This window comes from Lutra lutra, chromosome 3 (genome assembly GCF_902655055.1).
Source record: "Lutra lutra chromosome 3, mLutLut1.2, whole genome shotgun sequence".
Taxonomy (NCBI): domain Eukaryota; kingdom Metazoa; phylum Chordata; class Mammalia; order Carnivora; family Mustelidae; genus Lutra; species Lutra lutra.
Window position 1 is genome coordinate 74,375,767 of NC_062280.1, and position 23,747 is coordinate 74,399,513.

The 23,747-nt window shown below is 38.8% G+C and overlaps 1 protein-coding gene across 2 annotated transcripts in view; it reads right to left on the minus strand.

Moving 5' to 3' along the window:
• Positions 1–23,747, minus strand: part of PDE11A (phosphodiesterase 11A) — a 421,382-nt gene that overhangs the window by 200,624 nt on the left and 197,011 nt on the right. For both annotated transcript variants that reach the window (XM_047722279.1, XM_047722276.1), the window contains exon 5: positions 15,355–15,419. In XM_047722279.1, the coding sequence (XP_047578235.1) occupies positions 15,355–15,419 (65 nt within the window). The remainder of the gene's footprint in view (positions 1–15,354; positions 15,420–23,747) is intronic.

A 23,747-nucleotide genomic window follows, 5' to 3' on the forward strand; every position in this document is an offset into this window, starting at 1 on the left:
AAGAGTCTTGTGACACTCGGATGGGTGTCAGATGGCATCACTGCGAGTGGTTGATGTCTACAATTTAGCATCATATAGTGACAACTGCTTGGTTTCACAGCCAAGCAAATCTGGAAGGGTTTTTCATATCTCGGCCCAACATTTCCTAGTTGTGAGACTACAGATAAAATTTTAATAACTCTTAGTTTCCATAATGGAAAATCGGGGGAATAAAATGCATTTTATAGGGATGATTTGAGGATACAATAATATAACATTGATGAATGCATGGCACATAAAAAGCTCTCATAAATATCAATTCCTTATATTACAAAGATTTTTCTTCTATTAAAAACACTAAGGTGAGACATACTCTGTTCAACTGCTTCTTTCCTGGGGCAGGAGAGATGTTAACTGTTTTTGACTGTGACATCATTTTCATATTTGGAGACTTACTGATGAGAAAATGTGCTAGCTGGCAAAATTGTTGATAGTAGAGCACACAGTTAAAATTCCTATCCTACTAGATGTTCCAAGTAACCCCACCACATCTCTCTTTGGGGGTGCTCTGGCCAACTGCATCCATCTGTTCTTCTATCTTCGAGGGCATACCTTCCTGACAAGCTCTGGGCATATGTCTACAACAGAGCAAGAAAGAAGAAGTGGACTCAATGTGTTAAAATAGTAACTCGAGGGGCGTCTGGGTGGCTCAGTGGGTTAAGCCGCTGCCTTCGGCTCAGGTCATGATCTCGGAGTCCTGGGATCGAGTCCCGCATCGGGCTCTCTGCTCAGCAGGGAGCCTGCTTCCTCCTGTCTCTCTGCCTGCCTCTCTGCCTACTTGTGTTCTCTCTCTCTCTGTCAAATAAATAAATAAAATCTTAAAAAAATAAAATAAAATAAAATGGTAACTCAAGTCTGTTAAATAAGAGACCTACAAAAGTAAGAGTCAAATATAAAAACCAATCATTAAGGCCTTCAAGTTGCCATAATTCTGTTTACTGCATAGCATCAATCTAAGAAACAGTTGACCTACATGGGATACTTTATTATGCTTGATCTCAGTACTTATTCATGAGTCTTGTTGTTCATGGAACATTTTTATAGCTTTCTTCTCCTCTGTGACAGTTTTTCTAGAGTGACAAGCCCATTGGTCCAAAATAAACCAGGGTAATGAGAGAGTTTGTCTTTCATTTCAGTCTTTATGTTCAAAGGCAAGAAAAAGAAAAAACAGAAATTACATATGGTTAAGAGGTAAAGGTTAGTCACTCGAGAAATATAAGTCCTTGACTTTCTTAAGATTTTGGAAGACATACAACTGCATCTTAAAAATGTTTCTTCTCTTTCATTTATGTTTATTTCTTATGATTAGCATCATGCAAATGGTACATGAACACATATACCACTAGTGTCATGGAGGGTATTTATAAAATAGCGTTATTTGGGGGGGGGGGGGGGAAGCATGCAAGTCCAGAAGTATCAAAGTGACAAGTTTCCTTGAGAAGTATGCTTAGATCAGATATAAAATGTTTCAGTGGAAGCACTCCAGTCTCATAACACTCTGTATATTTTTAGGGAAAGGAATCAGAACTATAGAGTTGACTCTGTCACAATAGAGTTTCCTGGTTAAGAACTAGGCTTTATGCCAAGAGGGAGCCTTAGAGCTCAGTCTCTGGTAGCAGTCTTGTCTTCTACTGAGTTAACTCAGATCTGCTGAAAAACCTCCTTGCTAAACAATAGAAAGGGGATAAAAATGAACCTCCTGGGCCATCTGCATCTCTCTTCTTCAATTAGCAACATTAATATTGGCATCATGAGGTTTAGCAGCCCTGAACTTGCTAGACAATAGTCAAGAAGAATGTCTGTCCTAAAGCTCTTGTTTTAAAGGAAGTGACATAGCAACACAAATCTTGCTTCTGGTCCAAGATGATTGGGGGTGGTGGTGACAGTGCTGTTTTAATTTTTAACATTTTAAAGGTTTCCTCATTTTCTTGAACTCAGAATAGAATATCATCTTTTTATTCATATGAATACCCATCACAGGCTTCCTAGCACATGTTTTCTAGCACAGAAGAAAGAAGATCCATGAAGAAGAAGGTAGAAAAAAGGATATATTCATCATATACTATGGAGATGTTTTGTCTTACACCAGTGTGTGAGTTTGTCTACCATTTCCTATCACTCTAGGTAACAGAGATTAAAAAGAAGGTAAAAAGAAGAGGACAGTATTCCAAATTGGCAGAAGAAGGGCCATTGAAAATTTGTTCCTCCATAAAAGTAGTAAGAACACTAGCAAAATTGTCAAAATCAACTTTTTGAGAACTCTGCAAATTAAGAAAAGGTTGCAAAAAATCTGAAGAGTGTTTATTCTAGAAAAACAGTTGAATCTCTGTAAAGACAGCAAGATTTGGGGGCATTTTAATGGACTTTATTCCCATCCCCCTCTCCTCTACTCTAGGGTAGCTGTGAAGACCAAGAGCTACATAATCATGCAAGCTGTGAAAACCAGCATCCTAGCAGCCACTGGCAGAGGGAGAACAGATTTGGAGCTCCCTAAAATTCCTATCCCAAGAGAGCTATCATTATTTGACCTGTTTGGCAGCTCCATCAGAAACCTCCACTCAGAGTTTGACTTTATTCTACTTGACTTGGGGCTTACTTACTGAGAACAGCCTTCACCTCAGGGGCATTTGTGGGGAAAAAACCAGCAGCAATTGTTTAACACTGCATCTGCTGTAGCTACCTACAGGTAAGAGTTGCAGCTAACACGAAGTAGACTAGAAAACTTGAAACAGCATGGAAATGAGATAATCCTAGGGGGTTTTGAAAAGCTCTGACATATTCCTGGAAATCTAGAAGGTCATACTCATTTGCAGAGTTGCATGTATGCCAGGAAAGACCAAGAAGGCCCTAATCCCTTACCTCTGGCTGACCTTGAAGCTCTGTGTAAGCAGAAAGCAAAAGCTATGCAAACTTCCCCTCAGAGAATTGAAGGTATCACCCACATGCAAACAGATCCCTTCAGCGAGGCTGGAAGGTTTATTGGCTCAAGCCTTTTAAGAAAACCTGTGTCCAGGCATTAGCTGATTAGAAGCTAACCAAGCAGAGAATTCAGGAGCCGCATACAACGAAGAATCATTCAGGAAAGTCACTAAACAACCAAGAGCAGCAGTAACAATAACAGCAACAAATAGAAGCAACAACAAATCCTAGATGGAGTGAGTGCGAAGTGGATATGATCTCCAGAGTTTCCACACTACCTTATTTAAAATTTTCAGTTGTCAACAACAACAACAAAAAATAACTGAGATATACAAAGAAATGGGAAGGTACACACGCAAAAAAGCAATCAACATAAACTGTTCCTGAGTAAGTCCAGATGTTGGACTTACTAGAAAAAGACTTTAATTGAGCTATTATAAATATATTCAAAATACCAAAAGGAACCAAATCTAAAGAACTAAAGGAAAATAAGACAACAATGTCTCAACAAATACAGAATATCAACAGAGTTGGAAATTATAAAAAAGAACAAAAGAAGTTCTAGAATGAAAAATGCAGTAACTGAAATGAAAATTTCACTAAGAGTGTTCAACCGAAGGACTTTGAAGCCAGAAGAAAGAATCACCAAAGCTGAAGATGGATTAATCAAGAATATCTGATTTGGGAAGCAGGGTAGAATCTCAGAGACATGTGAGACACCATCAAGCATATGAACATTACGGGACTCTCCGAAAGTAGGAGACAGGAAAAGGGGCAGAAAGAATATTTGAAAAAATAATGGCTAAATACTTCCCATGTTTGGTTAAAAGAAATATTAATATATACATTCAAAAAGCTCAACAAATTCTCATTTGAGGATAAACTCAAAGGGACCCACACCCATATACAACCTGACTAAACTGTTGAAAACCAGTACAAAGAAAGAATCTTTTGAAGCAACAAAAGAGATGTGATTCATCACAAGCAAGTGATTCTCAGTAAGTTTAAGAGGTCCATGATTAGAAACCATGGAGTCCAGAAGGCCGTTGAATGACATATTCAAAGTGCTCAGAGAAGACTGTCAACCTTATCAACAGATTGTATAACACATTTCATTCACTTGTGCTAACTAGTGCAAAACTTACACAAACAAAACACTCCCCAAGATGCCAAATTTGAAGCATAACATATATTTGAGTGAAAAATTTCTTGAAAGTTTGGGTTGTATGTTTCATATGACCACCATATTTAAAAATAACCAGTATAGGCATTGACTGAGGCCACACACACTACATGTATAAATCAAACAAGGCTTATGAGTCTAAAGCCGTGTTTTTCCAACAGCGGATCACAGCAAAATAGTGAATCATGAAATCAATTTTGTGAGTTAGGACAGCAGATTGCTTGCTTGTTTGTTTTTAAAGAACAGAATACATCAAAATATACATACAGTGTAAAGGTAAGTTTAGTTTTATAAAACTTGTTTTTGATAGTATATGTACATTTTTGTGTGTATTTATGTACATTAACTAGATTTGGATAGAAAATATATCTTTTGTTATAGGTTGTAATTAAAAAAGGTTGAAAGCCACCATTTAAAGGACACCCAAAGAAATTGGCACAGTTAGGACTCACAGTGAAGACACTTAGCAACTTTCTTCAAAGTAGGAGCAGAATTTCTGATTCCTAAAGTCCTCATCAGGGTTAGGTAGCAGTGTGCAAGTGAAGGTGGGTTACATCACACTTTCTGGAAGCGTAAGCCCAGAATCATATTCGTAATCTGGAAAGGTGCTAGAGATCATCTCGCCTGGGCCAGGTGCATCTCAGGGCTATAAAATGTACAATATGATTGCAGGGTACAATCACAATAAAGTGAATAAACAAAATCCTCAGTCATCATACTTAGTCTTTCCAGGCTACGATGGTCTATTCCAAGTTGATTCCTGAATACATCAAGGCTGCTGGACAAGAACAAAGAACCTCTCTGCGAGTCTTATTCACAGACTCATGAGTCAATCTTGGAGCTCCTCCTGTATTGTCTCATTATAGTCACGTCTCATAGAAGTCAGTTCCCCTTTATTAACTGGCCAGATTTAGGCCATGGGGCCTGAAAGCCTAAAGGAAAGAGTTAAAGAGAAGTAAGGAAAGTAAGCAAACCACAGCTGGAAGGAGTAACTTGTTTGCAAAACTAGATTCCACACAGAATTGTAAGGAAAGGAAAAAAATCAATAAGGCATTGAAATGTAAGTTTCAGTATTCTGACCTAAAAAAATGTAATGCAGAAAACTAATGTTGAGAAGAATCACAGGACTGTCCAACCTAAAAACTGAAAGAAACCCTAACCGTCCCCTAAGGTGCTTCTCAGAGTTGAGATATACACACCTTCAGGGGTAGGTGTAAATGAGCTGAGGGGTATAAAAGCCACAGGAAAAAGAATGTGTGGAAGTGTCCTATTATTTGATGGAATCTACAATACCATCAATTATAAGATGCATTGTTACTTTTGAACCATAAAAAAGGACAAAAAATGCTATGAGGCATTTTGTTCTTAACACTTATACTATTTTAATCTTATGTTAAAAAATCTTTTAGATTTGGTATAAATTTTATGATATGCCATTCTTGATGGAAAATTTAAACTATACAAGTTGACTATATATAAAAGGAAAAATTATAAGTAAAATAAATTGACTAAGACATTTCTAAAATTTCCTCAAATTCAGTGTCACTCTTCTGAATCACTTTTCAAAATGCAGTCATTGATGATTACAGATAACGTCCTCTTAGCTGTCAGGATATTGAGGATGCAGCATTTCTTAGAAGAGGGCTCCACTTCCATCTCTAGGACTCTCTTCCAAATAACCAGCCCCCTCCGGCAAGCTTTGATGCTGGCATTGTATTGAACTAGTAGGAAGCGTCACTGGAAAGTTTTTAGGCAAAACCAGTCTCATATTCTTCCCTCGAGTGATCTTTAGTTGGTTTGTTGCCAGAAATTTTAAGGGGTTGTTGTTGTCAGTCATGCCACCAGCGAATGTTCAACTGTGCAGCCCCACGTCTAAAACTGAGTCAAGACCTAAGGAAGCTCGAAGGTTAGGTAGGCAGGGCTCCTGGTCATCTGTTCTACATGGCTGGCTACGCACCACTCATTCACCAGTTCAGGCGCCATTTATTTATCTGTGCTTCTGTGTTCACATCACTGAGTTCAAATTCATTCTCATACGAGACTGGGTTCAAACTCATGCACTAAGAGTGCCTTAAGTTTCCTATTTGTGCACAAGACACTACTACAAATTAGCAGCTTGGCACAATACCCTTTTATTATCTCACAATTCTGGAGATCAGAAGTTTGTCATGGCTTGGCTGGATTTGCTGCTCAAGATCTCACAAGAGCAACATCAAGGTGTTGAGAGAACTGCAACTCCGCTGGGGGTTCTGGGGAGAATCAAGTTTGTTGTTGTTGGAAGAATTCAACTCCTTGTAATTGCAGCGCTGAGGTCATGGTTTCCTTGACATGTGACCCTCTCCATATTTAAGCCAGCAATATGTGTCAAATCCTGCTTGTGTTTTAAATCTCTGACTTCCTTTATTGGCTGCATCTCTCTGGCTTCATTTCTTGTCCTCAATTGGAAGAAAGCTCTTAAGTTTCTAAGGGTTTGTGATTAGAATGGGCCACCCAGAAAATACAGAATAATTCCCCTATTTTAACATCAATTGACTAATTGCGTGTGCAAGTGTCTTTGGCCATGAAATGTAACACATTCAGGGATATGACATCTGAAGGTGAGGGTCCCGGGAGCCAAAATTCTGTTTCCCACATTTAGTTTGATTAGTTTAAAATTAAATATGGTGGCAAGTTTTAACCATTTGACATTATACACGGTGTTATGTTGAAATGCTGCATTTTGTAATCTATGCTCCTGAGGGTGGTCATTTTAGTAACTTTGGCACTGACAAGCATGGCAAAGGAAACTGGGATTTTCTCAGCATTTCCTATTTGACTAAGTTCAGAGTTTCCTTATTTCTTTAATTGAATCACTTGTCCTAGAAATTCAACAGCCTCTGACACATTGGAAGGTTTTGACAAATTGATAATCCACACTTTAATAGGAGTCTCGATCATGCATGAAGATGGTTACACCACCCTCTTACTGTTTTGAAATTTCTTTCATTTCTTGTGAGTGCTTTGGCAATTTCTCTTGTCTTCAGTTGCATGACTTGGCATTGGTAAGTGATCATTTATTATGTATTTCAGTAACAAAGCATAGTCTAGCTTCATCTCCCGTTGAGTTTCTTCCTCGGTTTTTGCTTTGCAAGAACATCTAGACCATGGCCATTTGTCTAGATGGCCATGGCCATTCTTGCTTTGCAAGAACATTTAGACCATTGTTTCCCAACAATATACATTTTCATCACTAATATCGAATTTACACTACATTTCTTATTTCCATGTTTTTCTGTGAAACACTAACTGTTCATTTCAATGCCAGATCATAGTATAATCTTATTAGCGACATATTAAACAGCATCTAAACCCAATTAAAGCTTCAGCCTTAATAGAGTAAAACATTAGATGGCCAAGAGAATTTCTTCCAGGCAGAAGCCTGCAGGAAAACTGGGAGTGCTGCCGGTAGCACTTCGTTCAGAACAAAAATTCAACACTTAGTAACCTGCAAATGTATGCAAATTACTTAACCTCTCTGAGTCTTAGGTTCCTCATTTGTAAAATGAGGACAATAAAGTCTAATGCGTTGGGCATTTGTGAAATTAACTTAAACAACATAAATGTGACATATGAATCTTTCAATGACAGTTAATTCTCTTTTCCTAATTAGATTTAAAAAATCCCTATAATGCTCAATAGTTGATTTCCAGACTCATTGCTTCCTGGAACTTAGTTGCTGGAAAAGACATTCGGTAGACATTATCTATTTCATCTTCCTCATTTAATGAGTGTAGAGTCTCCTCGGGCTGCCATAACAGATTTCTACAGACTTGGTGGTTTCCAACAGAAATTTATTCTCTCACAATTCTGGAAGCCAGAAGACCCAAATCAAGGTATTGCCAGGGCCATCTTTCCTCTAAAGCTCTAGGGGAGATTCTTTCCTTGCCTTTTCCAGCTTCTGATGGCTCTTACTGTTCCTGGACTTGTATGTATCATTCCAATCTCAGTTTCTGTCTTCACATGGTCTCTCCGCTATGTCCCTATATGTCCTCACCAGTCATTGGATTTATGGCCCACCCCATATCCAGCATGACTCCACCACAAGACCCTTAATTAATTGCATCTACCAAGACCCTCTTTCCAAATAAGGTCCTATTTTTTAAAATATTTTATTTATTTATGAGAAAGAGAGAGAATGAGCAGGGGCAGGAGCGGTGGGGGAGGAAGATGTTGGGGAGAACATCTCAGAGGCTCTGCACTCAGCGGCCAGATCTCACAACCCTGAAATCATGACCTGAGCTGAAACCAAGAGTTGGACACTCAACTGATTGAGCCAACCAGGTGCCCTGAAATGAGGCCCATCTAAGGTTCCAGATGGACACAAATTTTGAGGGGGAACTATTCAACCCACTGGACCGAGGAAAGAGTTTTTATTGAAATAATTGAAAAGAGAACAAATTTTTAACCTTACATATCTCTGAGTATTCAAGGATCTCTTGTTTTTTTGTTTTGTTTTGTTTTGTTTTTATCTTTATATTCTCAGAAGTGGCCTGTAACAGTATAACTTCTAGGTTTTGCAAGGTAGGAATGACTGCTCAGAAAAGCCTTTGGATGAAACACCAGAGCTCCAGTAGCCACTGAAGACAGCAAACAAAAGACAAAGTGAGGGCAATATTTTAGCACTGAGCACAGCAGACAGTTCAGACAAATCCATTACCCGTCCTATCCCTGGGAATTTCTCGCTGGTCATGTTTTTCCCTTAAGTTTAAGCCTCTACCCATGTTTCTTAGCCCCCTTGATTCTTGAAGACCTGGTTTGCCTCTTCTTACTCCACTTTTCCCCCCCGAATTATCTTCTTCTTAGACTCCTTTTAAACTCAAACCCCTGTATTAGTTTTCTATTGCTGTTATAACACATTTCCACAAACTTAAGTGGCTTTAAATAGCACAAAGCTATTATCTTACAATTTTGTTCCATCCTCTAGGGTAGAATCCATCTCCTTGCCCTTTCTAACTATTCAGCTTGACCACATGCCTTGTCTTGTGGCCCCATTCCTCCATCTTCAAAGCCAGCAAGCGCAGGTCAAGTCTTTCTCAAACAGCATCACTCTGACCTCTGCTTCTCTTGTCACAGCTCCTCCATTTATAGGACCCTTAGGATTTTTTTGGTTGTTGTTGTTTCTTCTTTTTTTATTCTTATTTTTTTTATTGTGGTATGTTAGTCACCATAAAATACATCATTAGGATTACACTGAACCATTCAGATAACCCAGGATAATTCTCCCCATCTCAAGATTATTATGCAGATCTGCAAAGTCCATCTTGTCAGCTAATATTCACAGGTCTCACGGATTAGGAGCTGGATATCTTTGGGGAGGCATTATTCTGAACTATTTGTCCTCATCTTTTCAAACAGAATATTTTAGCTCTCCACTCTCCAGGCTGACCTGCATGCCAAAAGGCTCCTTAAACTAAACATCTTGCCCTTTAGCTGCTCTGAGATTTCTAGCTTTATTTTTCTTCTCCTCTTCTAGTCACAACAAATGAAAAAGATAGCATAAAGATTAAGCTAAAAAAAAAAAAAAAGGATCACTTCCCACTAAAATAAATTTTATCCCCTCTACCTCTCTTTATTCTCAGAAGGCCTAAGTGGTTACAGAGCTTGGGTTTTAAATAACAATGTTTCCACTATATTCCATTAAATGTGAAAAATGCCCCTTTAATCAGTTGTTACCTTCTAGAAATTATAGATATTTGGCTTTTAAAAAAATACCTTAAGTAGCACAGCTGAGGAAGTACACTTTCCAAAGCAGCATCCAAACCTATACCTAGGAGATGGATCAAAAGAATTTGGCCAAATATATTTCAAACTAAATAAAAATTTTTGTTAAGATGTCCATTAAAAAAAAAAAAAGATGTCCATAAAAGTTCTTTTTCCATTTCTAAGGTACACATGATCATTCAAACTACCTGTTCCCACTGAGGACAGAAAAGAGGTTTATAAAGTTTGAATAAGAAATCCAAGAAAGTTTATTCGAGTTGATTCACTAAATATCCTGAAATTAGGCTTCATAGGAAAGGTTCTAATAGTGAGATCTGAGGAGGTTGAGAATCAAATGAATCAGATAAAATCTTAATTTAAAAAAAAGGTCATCATTGAGAAGACAAGATGACTGTAAATAATGCATCAACAGTAAAATGTTCTAAAAAAGTGAGGTACTTACCACTTTCTGATACATTCTGATTCTGGAAAAAACTGGAAAGTATGTCCCATTCTGGGAAATACCACCTTAAGAAGGATTCCGGCAAGCTAGAGCACATCCAGGGGAGAGTGAAAAGATTGGCAAAGAGTCTGAAAACCATGAAGTATAAAAATCATCTAAGAATAGCAGTTGCTGACTTGGAAGAAGTAAGCACAGCAGATCCACGGCAGTCTTCCACTACTGAGCCACTGCCACCAGGGCAAGGCAGTAGATTCAAACCCTTGGTGGCTTTAGCTTGCCATTCTTCCAGCTCTTCTCCCACTCTACTGCCCAGATGAGTTTTCAAGACACAAATCTCAGTATGTCCCTGACTGTGATTACTCCCCTATGAGTAAGCATGTAGCCCGTTTCTAGGCCAGTTAAGAGGGCTTGAGCATTTCAGGACCTGATAAGACCCCTGCCCCAGTCCGTTGACATTCTGGGCAGCTGGATGTCCTTACAGGGGGTTAAGGGTCCCCAACATCAATTATGATAACTCTTTTGATAATAGCTCACAGCCCAAATTAAAGATCTGAAACATGCATCCTTAGCGTTCTCACCTCTGTCCCTCTGTTTACAATGTTTCCTCTTCCTGAAAGGTAGCTGTGTCACTAACTTTCTATTATCCTACAGGAACTAAGTGAAGTTTCATCACATCCAAAAGCTTTCCCCGAACATGGCCTTCCATTGTTATCCACATGAGTTGGGTAACCCTCCTATCTACCAGAAAACCACCTGGCACAAACCTTTTAGAGGAAGTATTGACTTGCTTTACAGTCACTGATTTACTTGATAGCAGGATAAGAGCCTCAACTGAGCTACATCTGTACACGAGAAGGCATTTATTTGCACAAGGCAATGTGCAATGAGGGAAAGGGACTGTGAGGGGGAGGCTTTGAGCATCTAAACCTGGTGGGCAACAATAAAGTAAGGTGGGGAAACCAAGAGAGCAACTTAATGGGTTGTTCTCTGGGTTCTGGTTTCTAAGCCTTGTCCCATGGACTAAGTCCAAGTAATAGAGAAAGAAGGGCTACAGACAAAAGCTTTGGGCACTGAAAGATTTGGAAAAAATGGGGTACATGCAAAGCTGTTTAGGGGCCCAACAACAATCTATAACACATGGTAGGGAAGGTGAGCCCTCTTCCCACTTACGCACTCATTACCCAGCCTTGCTCAGATTTGGAAAGGCCACTGGTAACTCTGAGACAGTGCAGTAGATTCTGGAGTGGATGAGGGAGCCCATGCCCAGCAGATGCTGCTCTGTCAGGTCCAGAGGGAGAGGATTTAGGAGTGGACACTTGGAAAAATGACGAATCAGTAATAAAATTATTTTGTTTCTGTTTGTTTAAATCTTAGGGACTCCCAGAACTAGTGTAAGAGTGGCTTTTGCAAGGCGCTTCCACTACAAGGCAGAAATGACCAGCAGCTAAGTATAAATTATCACTGTTAATGTGACTCTACTTATAGCCATGGTCTGGAGGCCTGGTGAAATCTAGTTATGGTTATATTATATTCTTAACCAACTCTGACTGCTGTTCATTGGCCTTGAGATCCTTGAAGGCAGAGACTGCTGGTTTTTAAAAAAAACCTCTGTAGCCCCATTACCTATCTAGTTCCCAGCTAGATATTCTACATATGACAATTGAATGAAGGAATAAAATTAATGAAAGAACAACTATGTCTAATGGACAGATTCAGGACAAATAGGTGGAAGTTATAGGAACGTAAAATGCTCTTCTAACAATTAGAGAAACCCCATCAGTAGAAAAAGCCCTTGCTGGCACAGTGAGAATTTTATCACTGGAAGAGTTGTCAAGGATGCCCCAGAGAAGCTACATCCTTCATGGACAGAAATACATCAGATCATTTCTAACTCTAAAACTGCTTGGTATTAATTACATAAGACCAAGATAAGTGCATCCATGACAAAGGAGTTAGCCCCACAGGGCAATATGCAAAAATGATGAGTTAGCAACAAAACCGTTGTTTTGTTTTATTTTGTTTTAAGATTTTATTTGACAGACAGAGATCACAAGTAGGCAGAGAGGCAGGCAGAGAGAGAGGAGGAAGCAGGCTCCCTGCCTAGCAGGGAGCCCGATGCGGGGCTCAATCCCAGGACCCTGGGATCATGACCTGAGCCAAAGGCAGGGGCTTTAACCCACTGAGCCACCCAGGCGCACCTGTTTGTTTAAAAAAAAAAAAAAAAGTCTTCAAGGACTGTCTATAAAAATCAGCAAGCTTTAAGCCAGAATTCATCAGAATTAAAACTGTACCCTGAAACATTGTTGCATGAAACCATAGACATTATCTTCAGAAGCTATCTTATTATAACTCTGAATGATGTCCAGAGGACTAAGGTGTCTAATGGACATTATCTACAGTGAAGATGTTAAGTGATGAAAGGTTAAAGAAAAGATTTACAATGTGTTGAGAGCAGGCTGTTTTTGTAGACTCATAGCCTGTTTCAATGACTCTTCCACAGCCTCCGCTGAGGTAAATGCTGGAGTCACTTGTCTTTATTTCTTTAACATCCAATAAATGACCAAAAGATCCCCACATCTACAAGAAGGAAATTACTAGACAATGCAGGAAAGGTCTTCTGAGATAAATGAACATTCTAAATTAATTTAAAGGCCACAAATAGAATGATGGAGTGTACTCCTTCATAATGTCAAAGTTCAAAGGCACTTTTCAAATGTCTCTTTAAAGAAAATCTGACCTTTTTTTCTTTCCTTCTTTCTTACTTTATTATCAGAAAGTTTGCCAAGGACACTCTGGGCTTTGGGTCATTCTGTTTTGACATGGATGTTCTTTCATCATTAAAAATAATTGAAAGATCAGAAATATTTAACTTTGCAGTGACCAAGAGGACACATTCAGTAGCATAAAAAAGAACAATATTGAAGTACTAGTATTTCAAAGGTTGTGTTTTAATAACTCCATAAACCTTTCCCCCCTCATGTATGATGGAAAGCTTACATGAGGCCATGACTGGCTCAAGGAGTAAGTAGGAATACCCATTTTTCTTCTAAGGTATTTCATGTTATTGTACATGAAGACTTTAGGAAAACTGCTCCACATACCACTAATAACTCTCTATGTCTAAATATTTTTTTAAGGTATAGATTGGCTGACATTAAATACAGATGAGGACATAAATATATTTGCAGGAAAACAGAAACCTCTTATGAAAGGACTCTTTTCCCCCATCTTAAGGTATAACTCACAGACAGTAAAATTTACCCTTTTTAATGTACAGTTCTGCAAATTTTGATAAATGCAGCCATACAACCACAGCCACAGCAAGACAGAGAACAATTCCATCACACCCCAAAATTCCCCTGTGCCCCTTTGTACTAAACCCCTCTCTCCATCTCCAGCTCCTACAAACTACTAATCTGCTTTCTATATCTATAATTTCACCTTTTCAAAAGTGCCTTATAAATGGAATTATATGGTTTGTAGCAAAAGCCTCTTTTAAATTTCATGCACTGGATAAAAATTAAAGTAACTAAATGATGTGTCAATTTTAATGTACTGATTTCTATTTCCTGAACTTAAGGCAATGATGGATATATAAAATCAAATTACCCTTGAATATTACATCTTGAATCAGGTAGTGCCCAGGGAGCCTTTTGAATATATAGATCTAATGGGGGGTTTGGGGGGGTAGAAGGAAAAAATGAAACAAGATAGGATTGGGAGGGAGACAAACCATAAGAGAGTCTTAATCTCATAAAACAAACTGAGGGTTGTGGCGAGTGGGGGTGGTTGAGTAGGGAGAGGGTGGTTGGGTTATGGACATTGGGGAGGATATGTGCTATGATGAGTGCTGTAAAGTGTGTAAACCTGGTGATTCACAGACCTGTACCCCTGGGGCTAATAATACCTTATAAGTTAATGAATATATAAATCTTTAGGACTTCAATTTCGACATATGGAATCAAAATCTCTCAGTGAGGGTTCTGGGAATTGTCTTCATCAAGTTCTGCAAGCTTGATTCTGATTGATCAGCCAGATTTGGGAAACATTAACCCAACAGACATTCACTGTATGAGATTAACTACCAGGTTGTAAATTATATGTGGGAATAGGATCAAAGTTCAGAGGCTGGAAGAGTTCTATTTGGTGACCTTGTCCTTGGATGTGGCTACCACTTACTGCCTGCAGGACCTTTAACAAGTCACTTAAACTCGCTGAACCTTGGTTTTCTCCTCTGTCATGCTAGGGTAATGATGCTGACTTCATAGGATTATTTGGGGGATTAAAGGCCTATAAAGCCTTTAGACAGAACCTGGCACATTTGGCACTCAGTGATTGGAAGCTGCTTATTTTGCTGGCCTTGGTATCAGTATTCACATCATTATCATCATCATACCAGCAGAAACACTTTACATGTCTTTCTCCATATTTCTGCATTTTAGTCAGTCTCACTATTTCTTAGCCCATCCTCTAGAAGGGACCAAAGTAAACAGAATCCACTTTGGTAGCATCTCAACTGGTATTCAGGGCAGTACAAATGCACTGATTGTCCCCAACCCTCACCTTTACCTCAAAGATGTCAATGGGACCAAAAAAAAAAAAAAAAAAAAGGAGGGACACTTTCCCTCTTTCCCAAGGGTACATTATTGACCATATATAAGCAAACGAAAGGGAGGAAGAGAAGCAAAGGGACAGAATAAAGCAGAAAATCAGGCTGTCTGTGTAGTCAGGGAATCTCTAAAACTTGACTTCATTCATTTGCAGTTTTATTGTGCAGTGTAGATACATGTATTTTTAAGCTGTAGTTTCTTGAAAATTTTTACTATTGAGGTAGAGTTGACATAGAAAGGCAGCAGTTTTTATTTAAGCTGTGAAATACAGACGAGTGATGGTATTTGTCTTCACTTGCTGATCTAAAGAAAGAACTCCTATCCTCAAAGAATTACATGATGCCAACACCAAGGACTGAAGACAAGGAACAAAAGACAAACCTGAAACTCACAAGCCCTACCTGTTCTCAGCATCAGCACTGCACTTTGGGGACATCAATTCAAAGGATTTAGTGAACTTCACCACCTGCCACACAGAAAGACATAAATTCAAGTCAATTAAAGCCTTCTTGTAGTTTAACATAATGCAACAAACATTTTTCAGGCTTACAATGATAATTACAAAAATTGGAGATTAAAGAGCAATTTTAAGTGGAGAAGTCTCAAGGGACAAAAAAGAAAATTCTAGCCTACATTTTGGGTTTTACATCTAACATGGCACACATTGCCAAAGTTTTAATACATTTTACTAAATATGCATATATGTTTTCCAAGTTTTTATTTCAATCCCAGTTAGTTAACATACAGTGTAGTATTAAGTTTCAGGTATAGAATATAGTGATTCAATACATCTATACAACACCCGGTGCTCATCACTACAAGTGTCCTCCTTAATCCCCGTCACCCATTTCACCCATCCCCCCACCCACCTCCCCACTAGTAACCATTAGTTTGTTCTCTGCAGCTAGGAGTCTATTTCTTGGTTTTCCTCTCGTTTTCTCTCCTCATAAAGAAACAAAACAAATGAACATTGGAGGAAAATTAAATGTGTTGTATTTTTACAGTGAGGTGTTTACTATCTTGTGGTAGTCTTGCCAAGGGACATCTCATTTGAAAACATTTTTAACTTTGTATTGCCCCTTTAACAATCCAATCAATACACATGGAGAAGAAGGTAGAGACAAAACCTGGAACAGTAGGCCCTCCCATGAACCCAAGGCTCCTGAAGTCACTTTCCCTGATTTAACGTTGTTCTCAGGTAAACATTTTATTGCCACCAACCCCTGCCCCCTGCTCCAAGGGTAAAGAAGAGAAAGCCATCTTCTTTTTTTTTTTTTTTTAAAGATTTTATTTATTTATTTGATAGACAGAGATCACAAGTAGGCAGAGAAGCAGGCAGAGAGAGAGGAGGAAGCAGGCTCCCCGCTGAACAGAGAGCCTGATGCAGGGCTCAATCCCAGGACCCTGGGACCCTGGGATCATGACCTGAGCTGAAGGCAGAGGCTTTAACCCACTGAGCCACCCAGGTGCCCTGAGAAAGCCATCTTCTTCAAGGATCATCCCTAGTGTGGAGACTTCCTCTCTCACCTGTCTTGTAAAACCAGCATATTTGGTGCAAGAACCTGATCAAGATTTATTACACTTAAAGAGAATTTTGGACACAAGAAATGTAAAGGTATTTTTTATTATTAGCTACTATTGAGTTCTTACTATAAACCAGGCTCTACATCAGAAGTTTCTTTGACTATTTAAGTTCCTTAGTACAACTCTATAAAGCAAGGCTTTTTATCTTCAGTGGATAGATGAGGAAACTAACCCATAATGTTTAAGAACTTGATCAATTTCACACGACTAAATGGGGCACCTGGGATTAAAGCTAGTCTGCATGATTTTAAAGTGTCAGGTCTTCCAACAACACTAAAAATTTTGAGTGGGAAGAGTACCATTTCTGGCCCTCTTTTGACAAGCTATACCAATTGATTTAAAAAAAAAATGAGGCCCTTATACTGAAAGGAGTCATCTGAATGTCACTGAATGCTTCCAAGGTTGACATTTAAATTTGCCTTAGCTGGATACAGTCATGCTTCAAAGGCCTTTTAAATTAACCACTTATGAGGAATTGATGGGCACCTGAGAAAACGATTGGGAAACTGGAAATAGATTAAATATTAAAACAGCTTTATCAGTGAGGTAATGAACCCAAACTAAGAAAATGCAACATTAAGAAAAAGAGAAAAGAAAAGAAAAGCCCAGCACAAAGAAAATTGTGTGTGACTAGTTGAATACAGAGCAGTGACAATAGACCAATTGCAAAGAAATGCCCTTGACAATTAGAGCACAAATTTCATTTCATATTCCAGCATGAACAGAGCCTCTACAAAATTCTTCATTGTGGTCAATTTGACAACAATATCTCCTATCCTACACTCTTCACTACAATATGACCCTGCCACCCTCCTACCAAGCGGTAGGGTCTATGTTCTCTTCTCTTGAATCTAAGTGGGTTATTGACTGACCACTTTAACCAATAGAGTGTATAGAATGGATGTGATGTGCCTTCTGGGATCATCATAAAAGGCAATGCGCCTTCTGTGTCTTCTGATGGAATATTTGTGCCTGGAGTCCTGAGATACCATGTAAGAGGTCCAGCTACCCCAAGGCCATTCTGCTGAAAAGGAGCCACAACACATAGAAGATGTCACATGTATTTGTTCTGGTCAGAAGCTCCAGGCTCTAAGTCCTTCCAGTCTAGGAATCCGACATAGGGATGAACAAAGCTTCAGATGATTCCAGTTCTCAGTCCTTAAGTCACCCCTGGTCTCTATGTTTCTCCAACTGTGTGTGGCCTCAGATATCCTGAGAAGAGGCAAGCAATCCTTGTGTTGCCTTTTCTAAATTCCTGATCCATAGGATCTGTGAACATAACATTGATTTAAGCCTCTAAATTTTGGCTTTATTTGTTACACAGCAAAAATAACCAGAACACCTATCTTAATCGAGGACTTCAACAGAAACCAATCACTTAAAAATCTTTATCCACTTGTAATATTCTTGGGTCTCACAAGGCTAGGAAGCCACAAAGAAACTATCTGCTATCACCAAATAATAAATCCCTCAAACTATATCCCAAATAATTTTTAAACTTAAAACAAAAATAAGGTACAAAGTAGTAGTATTTCATTTATGTTTGCATTATAGAAAATTGTCACGGATCTTAAAAGGAGGGAGTTAGTCCTTTATCTCTGCTTTGATCGCTCATGATTTGTGATTTCTTTCCACTATTTTGTTAGATGACAGAAATTTTTTTTCCCTATTTCACCATGTTTATGCTGTTGCTATGGACTACATGTTTGTGTCCTCCAAAATTCATATGTTGAAACCCTAATCTTCAATGTGATAGTATTTGGAGATGGAATCTTTGGGAGGTGATTAGATCACGAGGGTGAAGCCTCATAAGGGATTAGTACTTTTACAAGAAGAGGCAGAGAGAGCCTGTTTCTCCCTTTCTCTGCTATGTGAGGATACAACAAGAAGATGGGTATCTACAAACCAGGAAAATGCCTTCACTAGACACCAGATCTGCCAGTACCCTGATCTTGAACTTCCCAGTTTCCAGCACTGTGAGAAATATTGTGTTTGTTCTTTAAGCTGTCCATTCTATAATAATTTCTTATAGCAGCCTGAACTGACTAAGACAATTATATTCTCCCTTTTTGCTGCAAATGTGTGTGAGGCATTTTACATACATTATGACCAATCTTTTATGTAGATATCAATGCTTCCAACATCCTGGCAAGGGAGATAATATTATACCCATTTTATTGAAAGGAAATTAAGGCTCAGAGAAGTTAAGTGGTTTCCTGGAAACCGTACAACCAATACACTGCAGGATTGGGATTTGAACCATGTCAGTCTGATTCTACAGCCCCCAGTTTCCCCACTACTCACTGCTTTTATAAACATGAGCAAAACTGTGACACCAAATTATTTAGACATGACTCCTTTGAAGTCAGAATAGTTAGATAAACTCGGTCTTTATTTATCAATTCTATAAATATTTTTCAAGTACCCAATAATGACTGAATTTGAATAAACACAGACTAATAGTAGCTTCAAGTAAAATACATGGCTTAATATAAGACTAATCAAATTACCAGGAAACTATTAATTGTTTCTGCATTTGGAAATAAAAAAGGAGATACTTTTTTTTTTTTTTTTTAGATTTTATTTATTTGAGAGAGAGAGAGAGGAAGATCATGAGTAGGAGGGAAGGGTAGAGGGAGAATCAGACTCCCCACTGAGCAGGGGGTCAGATGCAGGGCTCAATCCCAGGACCCTGGGATCACAACCCAAGCCAAAGGCAGACACTCAACTAACCGACTGAGCCACCTGGAGGACCCACATTTTTTTTTTTTTTTTAAGAGAGAGAGAGAAACCATGCAAGTAGGGGAGGGCAGAGGAAGAGGGAGAGAGAGAATCTTAAGCAGGGTATGCACCCAAAGCACAGAGCTGGATGTAGGGCTAGACCTCACGACCCTGAGGTCACAGCCTGAGCCCAAATCAAAAGTCAGATGCTTAACCAACTAGCCACCCAGGCACCCCTCAAAAAGGAGATACCTCTAACTTCCCTGACCTGAGAGATGAGATTAAACTTCCCAACATTACTGAGGAGTACTTCGCTTGGCTTCCTTCTTACTATTGATTAGAATAGTTTACAACTCTAAAAGGATAGATAATAATTCCTGAAAACTGATAGATAATAATTCCTGAAAACTGATACAAATTGGGTTGTAAATGAGAGAGTAAGCCAAGCCCCCCTTGTGGGATCATTAGGGATCACTCTGACAAAGCTCCAGAAATGATACTTGGAAAGGCATGTGAAATTAAAGAATTCATCACAGATCACAGAGAGGGGAGAACAGTATGTTGAGAGTATCATATAAAGTCACCCAAAGCCCAAAGTTTGGTCACTGCAGGCAGGGAAAGAATAGAGCAAGGACCATGGTAAGTTCCTTCATTGAGGCCAGGGATAAGGTAGCTTGTGGCACTTGGGAACCCTGCTCTTTGGGTGATCTGAATGTAACTGGGTCAATATGGAGAGGAGGGAAGGGACAAAGCAGGAAAATCACTATGAGGCTTACTGCTTAAACACATGTTGGGGATGGGTACCCAGAAATGGGCAATAACTGCATAAAAGTTCAAAACAAGCAGGGTGAGTGCAGGCACTCAGTGAGTCATTGAGGCCACAAAGAACAGTCTGACAATATACAAATGAATTTTATCCAAGCAGAAATGCAAACGAATTTTTATCCAAGTAGAAATACAAATGATTTCTGTGCAGTAGTAAAGGTAAGCCCACAGTTACAATTTTATGATCCTGGAGGATAGTAACCATTTTAGAAATCTAACCTACCAATCTTACCCTCACGTTCTTTAAGTACCTATTTTATTTTATTTATTTTATTTTTAAAGATTTTATTTATTTATTTGAAAGAGAGAGATCACAAGCAGGCAGAGCAGCAGGCAGAGGGAGAGGGAGAAGCAGGTTTCCCGCTGAGCAGGGAGCCTGATGTGGGGCTCAATCCCAGGAGCCTGATGTGGGGCTCGATCCCAGGACCCTGAGACCATGACCTGAGCCAAAGGCAGAGGCTTCAACCTACTGAGCCACCCAGGCGCCTCCTTAGTACCTATTTTAAACTGACTTTACCACCTCACTTGGTTTCTCTCTTTAATGAGTTAAATAAAGATTTGGTACCTGCTTGCTTTAGATTTATGCAGGGGTTTTTATTGAAAACTCTTCTTCAACACAACAGATAGATACTGAGTGTCTGTATGTATCAAGGAGCACAGGGCTCTGGGGCTACATGTGGGAGAGTAAATGGGCAAAAACCTCTGTATGCGTGAAGTCTACTATATGGTAGGGAGCTTAATTTGCCCTGGCTTCTCAAGACTAATGCTTTCTGAAATAATAAGTGAACTTCTGCTTTCCACATCTTAGGAAAACCTAAGAAATGTCCAGAGATTCGAAGAGAATAAAGATTCAAAAAAAAAATGTTTAAAAAATTTTTTTAAAACATGCTAAAGGATAATGCTGATAAGAAAAGGAATAGAAAATCCTGGAATTTTAAAGCTATTAATAGATCTAGAATGATAAAGAGGATGGATAAGATACACAAATAACCTCTTGATGAAATGTCAGTGTTTGAACCCCTGGTATGCAAAGCAGGACACTTTAAAACTACCAAAAGGAAAAAAACACTTTTTAAAAAAATTGTAGTACTTTTTAGTTTAATATAAACCATATGCCATAAAGAAAAACAGTGTCAAATATTTTATTTTATTTTATTTTATTGGTTTTATTTTCTAAATTTATGTTTAATAAGTAAAGGGAAAGTCAAGGTTTATCCTTCGACTTTAGCACTCTATATCATGGAGAGTACCAGTTGTGTCCCCCAATAAACCAGTCCGTGGTGTCCTGGTCAGACACTGGATTCATGAACCATAGTGTTGACCTTGTGTGTAATAAAGAATTAACTTTATGTAAAGAAATGTCTGGCCTTTGCCCTTGGCTCCTAGGAGGTAACTTTAAGCCCCTGGAATGTCTAGGGCTTATCCAAAGGCCTTGATAAAAGTGACTTTGTTTACCTGGGCACCTTGGGCCAGCCAGATAGAACAATGTAATTTGAGCCACACAACAATGTGGTTACAGGGGGTTGTGTCTGCACAGGTGCAACATTGGGTCATGTGGTATCACTTGACATCTGGAAGGAATGGAGACTGAGGTCAGCTATTGTAAGTGGCCAACTAAATTTTGGTAATTAAGCCTCAATAAAGACCTCTGGATGCCAAGTCTTGGATGACCTTTCCTGGCTGGCAATACTTCATCATGTACATTGTCACATACCATTGCTGGGAGAAGTTAATGCTATCCATGACTCCATGGAGAGAAGACAAGTGGAAGCTCCACATTTGGACCCTCCTGGATTTTGCCCATGCATTTCTCCTTTGGCTGATTTTAATCTGTATCTTTTCCCATAAAAAACCATAACCATGAGTATAACAGCTTTCAGTGAGTCCTGTGAGCCCTTCTAAGCAAACTTTTGAGACTGAGGGTGGTCTGGGGAACCCTTGAACTTACAATTGGTATCAGAAGTGAGGGTGGTATTATAGGTTATATTCCCTTTCTTTGTACCTTATGTGATAATTCATAGGTTCTTGTGTCCTTAGAAGAAAAATGAGAATAATGTTGACTGATCTTTGGCTAATATTGATTATCTAAGGCAATATTAATGTATATTGGATAGCGAAGAAAGATATTAAAAATAGTAAATAAGGTCTCTAACCTTTAAATAATATACTTTTTAAAGATTTTATTTATTCATTTGAGAAAGATACAGAGACAGAGATGGAGAGAGAGAGAGAGCACAAGCAGGGGGAGAAACAGAGGGAGAGGGAGAAGCAGACTCCCTCCTGGGGCTCAATCCCAGGACCTAGAGATCATGATCTGAGCTGAAGACCAACACTTAACCATCTGAGCCACACAGGCACCCCTAAATAATATTTTAAAGGGGAAAAAACTTAAACTTAAAGGTCAGGATGATTTTCTTGATCAGCTGATGTGATTCCTTTTACTAAACAAACAGAATTATAAAATATATTAAATTTTTTCTTTTATCTTAGCTGTTAGGAAGCTCAGAGCAAAGTTTTAGTTTCAAAGTTTTCTCTTTTTGCAGCATAATTTGGTTCTGAGATTATTGATTTCATTTGCTTTTGCTTATAACATCTACTTTTTCTTTCTCCCATTTTATCTGAAATTTTGCCTTTCATTTTGCCACATGTCTGGCAACTAATAAGTGCTCAGAAAGTATTTGCTCACTATGAATTTTTCTATTTTTGCTGAAGGGTACCCTAAATGCTTTTGAGAATTAATTGGGTAAAAGTATAAACCAAGAGGAGACAAAGTACCTACATACTTGAAAAATGTATAAAAATACTTTTACACATGAAGTAACATAAATTCGCTTATGTAAGACTAATTACAGTTGAACATTAAGTTGTATGAAAGAGGATTTTTCAGAGGCATGGGAAAGGAATCAGGAGTGGTGGGTAAGAGAAATACATTTAAGGGCCTCCTGATGATAGCAAACAATGTAAGAATAAAAGAGAAGCAGGCTTGAGTCCCATCTAGAGAGTGGTCAAATATAAGCAGAGCATGGAAACAGTGAGGACAAACCCACTGATGACTGTAAACCAGATAAGATCAATAAAGTTAGTCTGGTCCCAGGTGATCTGACCATGAAGGGCTTCAAGACAATTTTAGAATGGATTTATCACAGAAATCATAGTCTAGACATCTAGTCAGGAGCCCAGGGCTGCTGGTGGAATCCTCTTACAGATTTTCTGAATGTAGGACAATATGAGATTAGACTCATGGCCAGTGAACCTGCCAAATCATCAGAATATTGGGCCTTTAAAGGAACATAGCCATGGGACTTGGTCCATGTTGACAAACAGCAGAGAAGTAATACATTTCTGGAGCTGCAGACTGATCTGCTTGTCTCTCATTCTTCTAGAGCAGGGGTATGCAAAAGAGTCTATGGGCCAAAGCTACTCCACCACCTACTTTTATAAATATTGTCTCCTTTTAACAGAACCTGCTCATTAATTAAATATTACCTGTGGCTGCTTTTTGCTCTAACAGTGAAACTGGGTAGCTCCAACAGAGACCATATGGGCCACAAAGCCTAAAGTATTTACTAGCTGGCCCTTCATAGAAGAGTTTGATGACATCTGGTCTAAAGCCATCTCTGGACCAAGTCAACTGATTATTTTTTGCTAAGTTTAATGACAGATG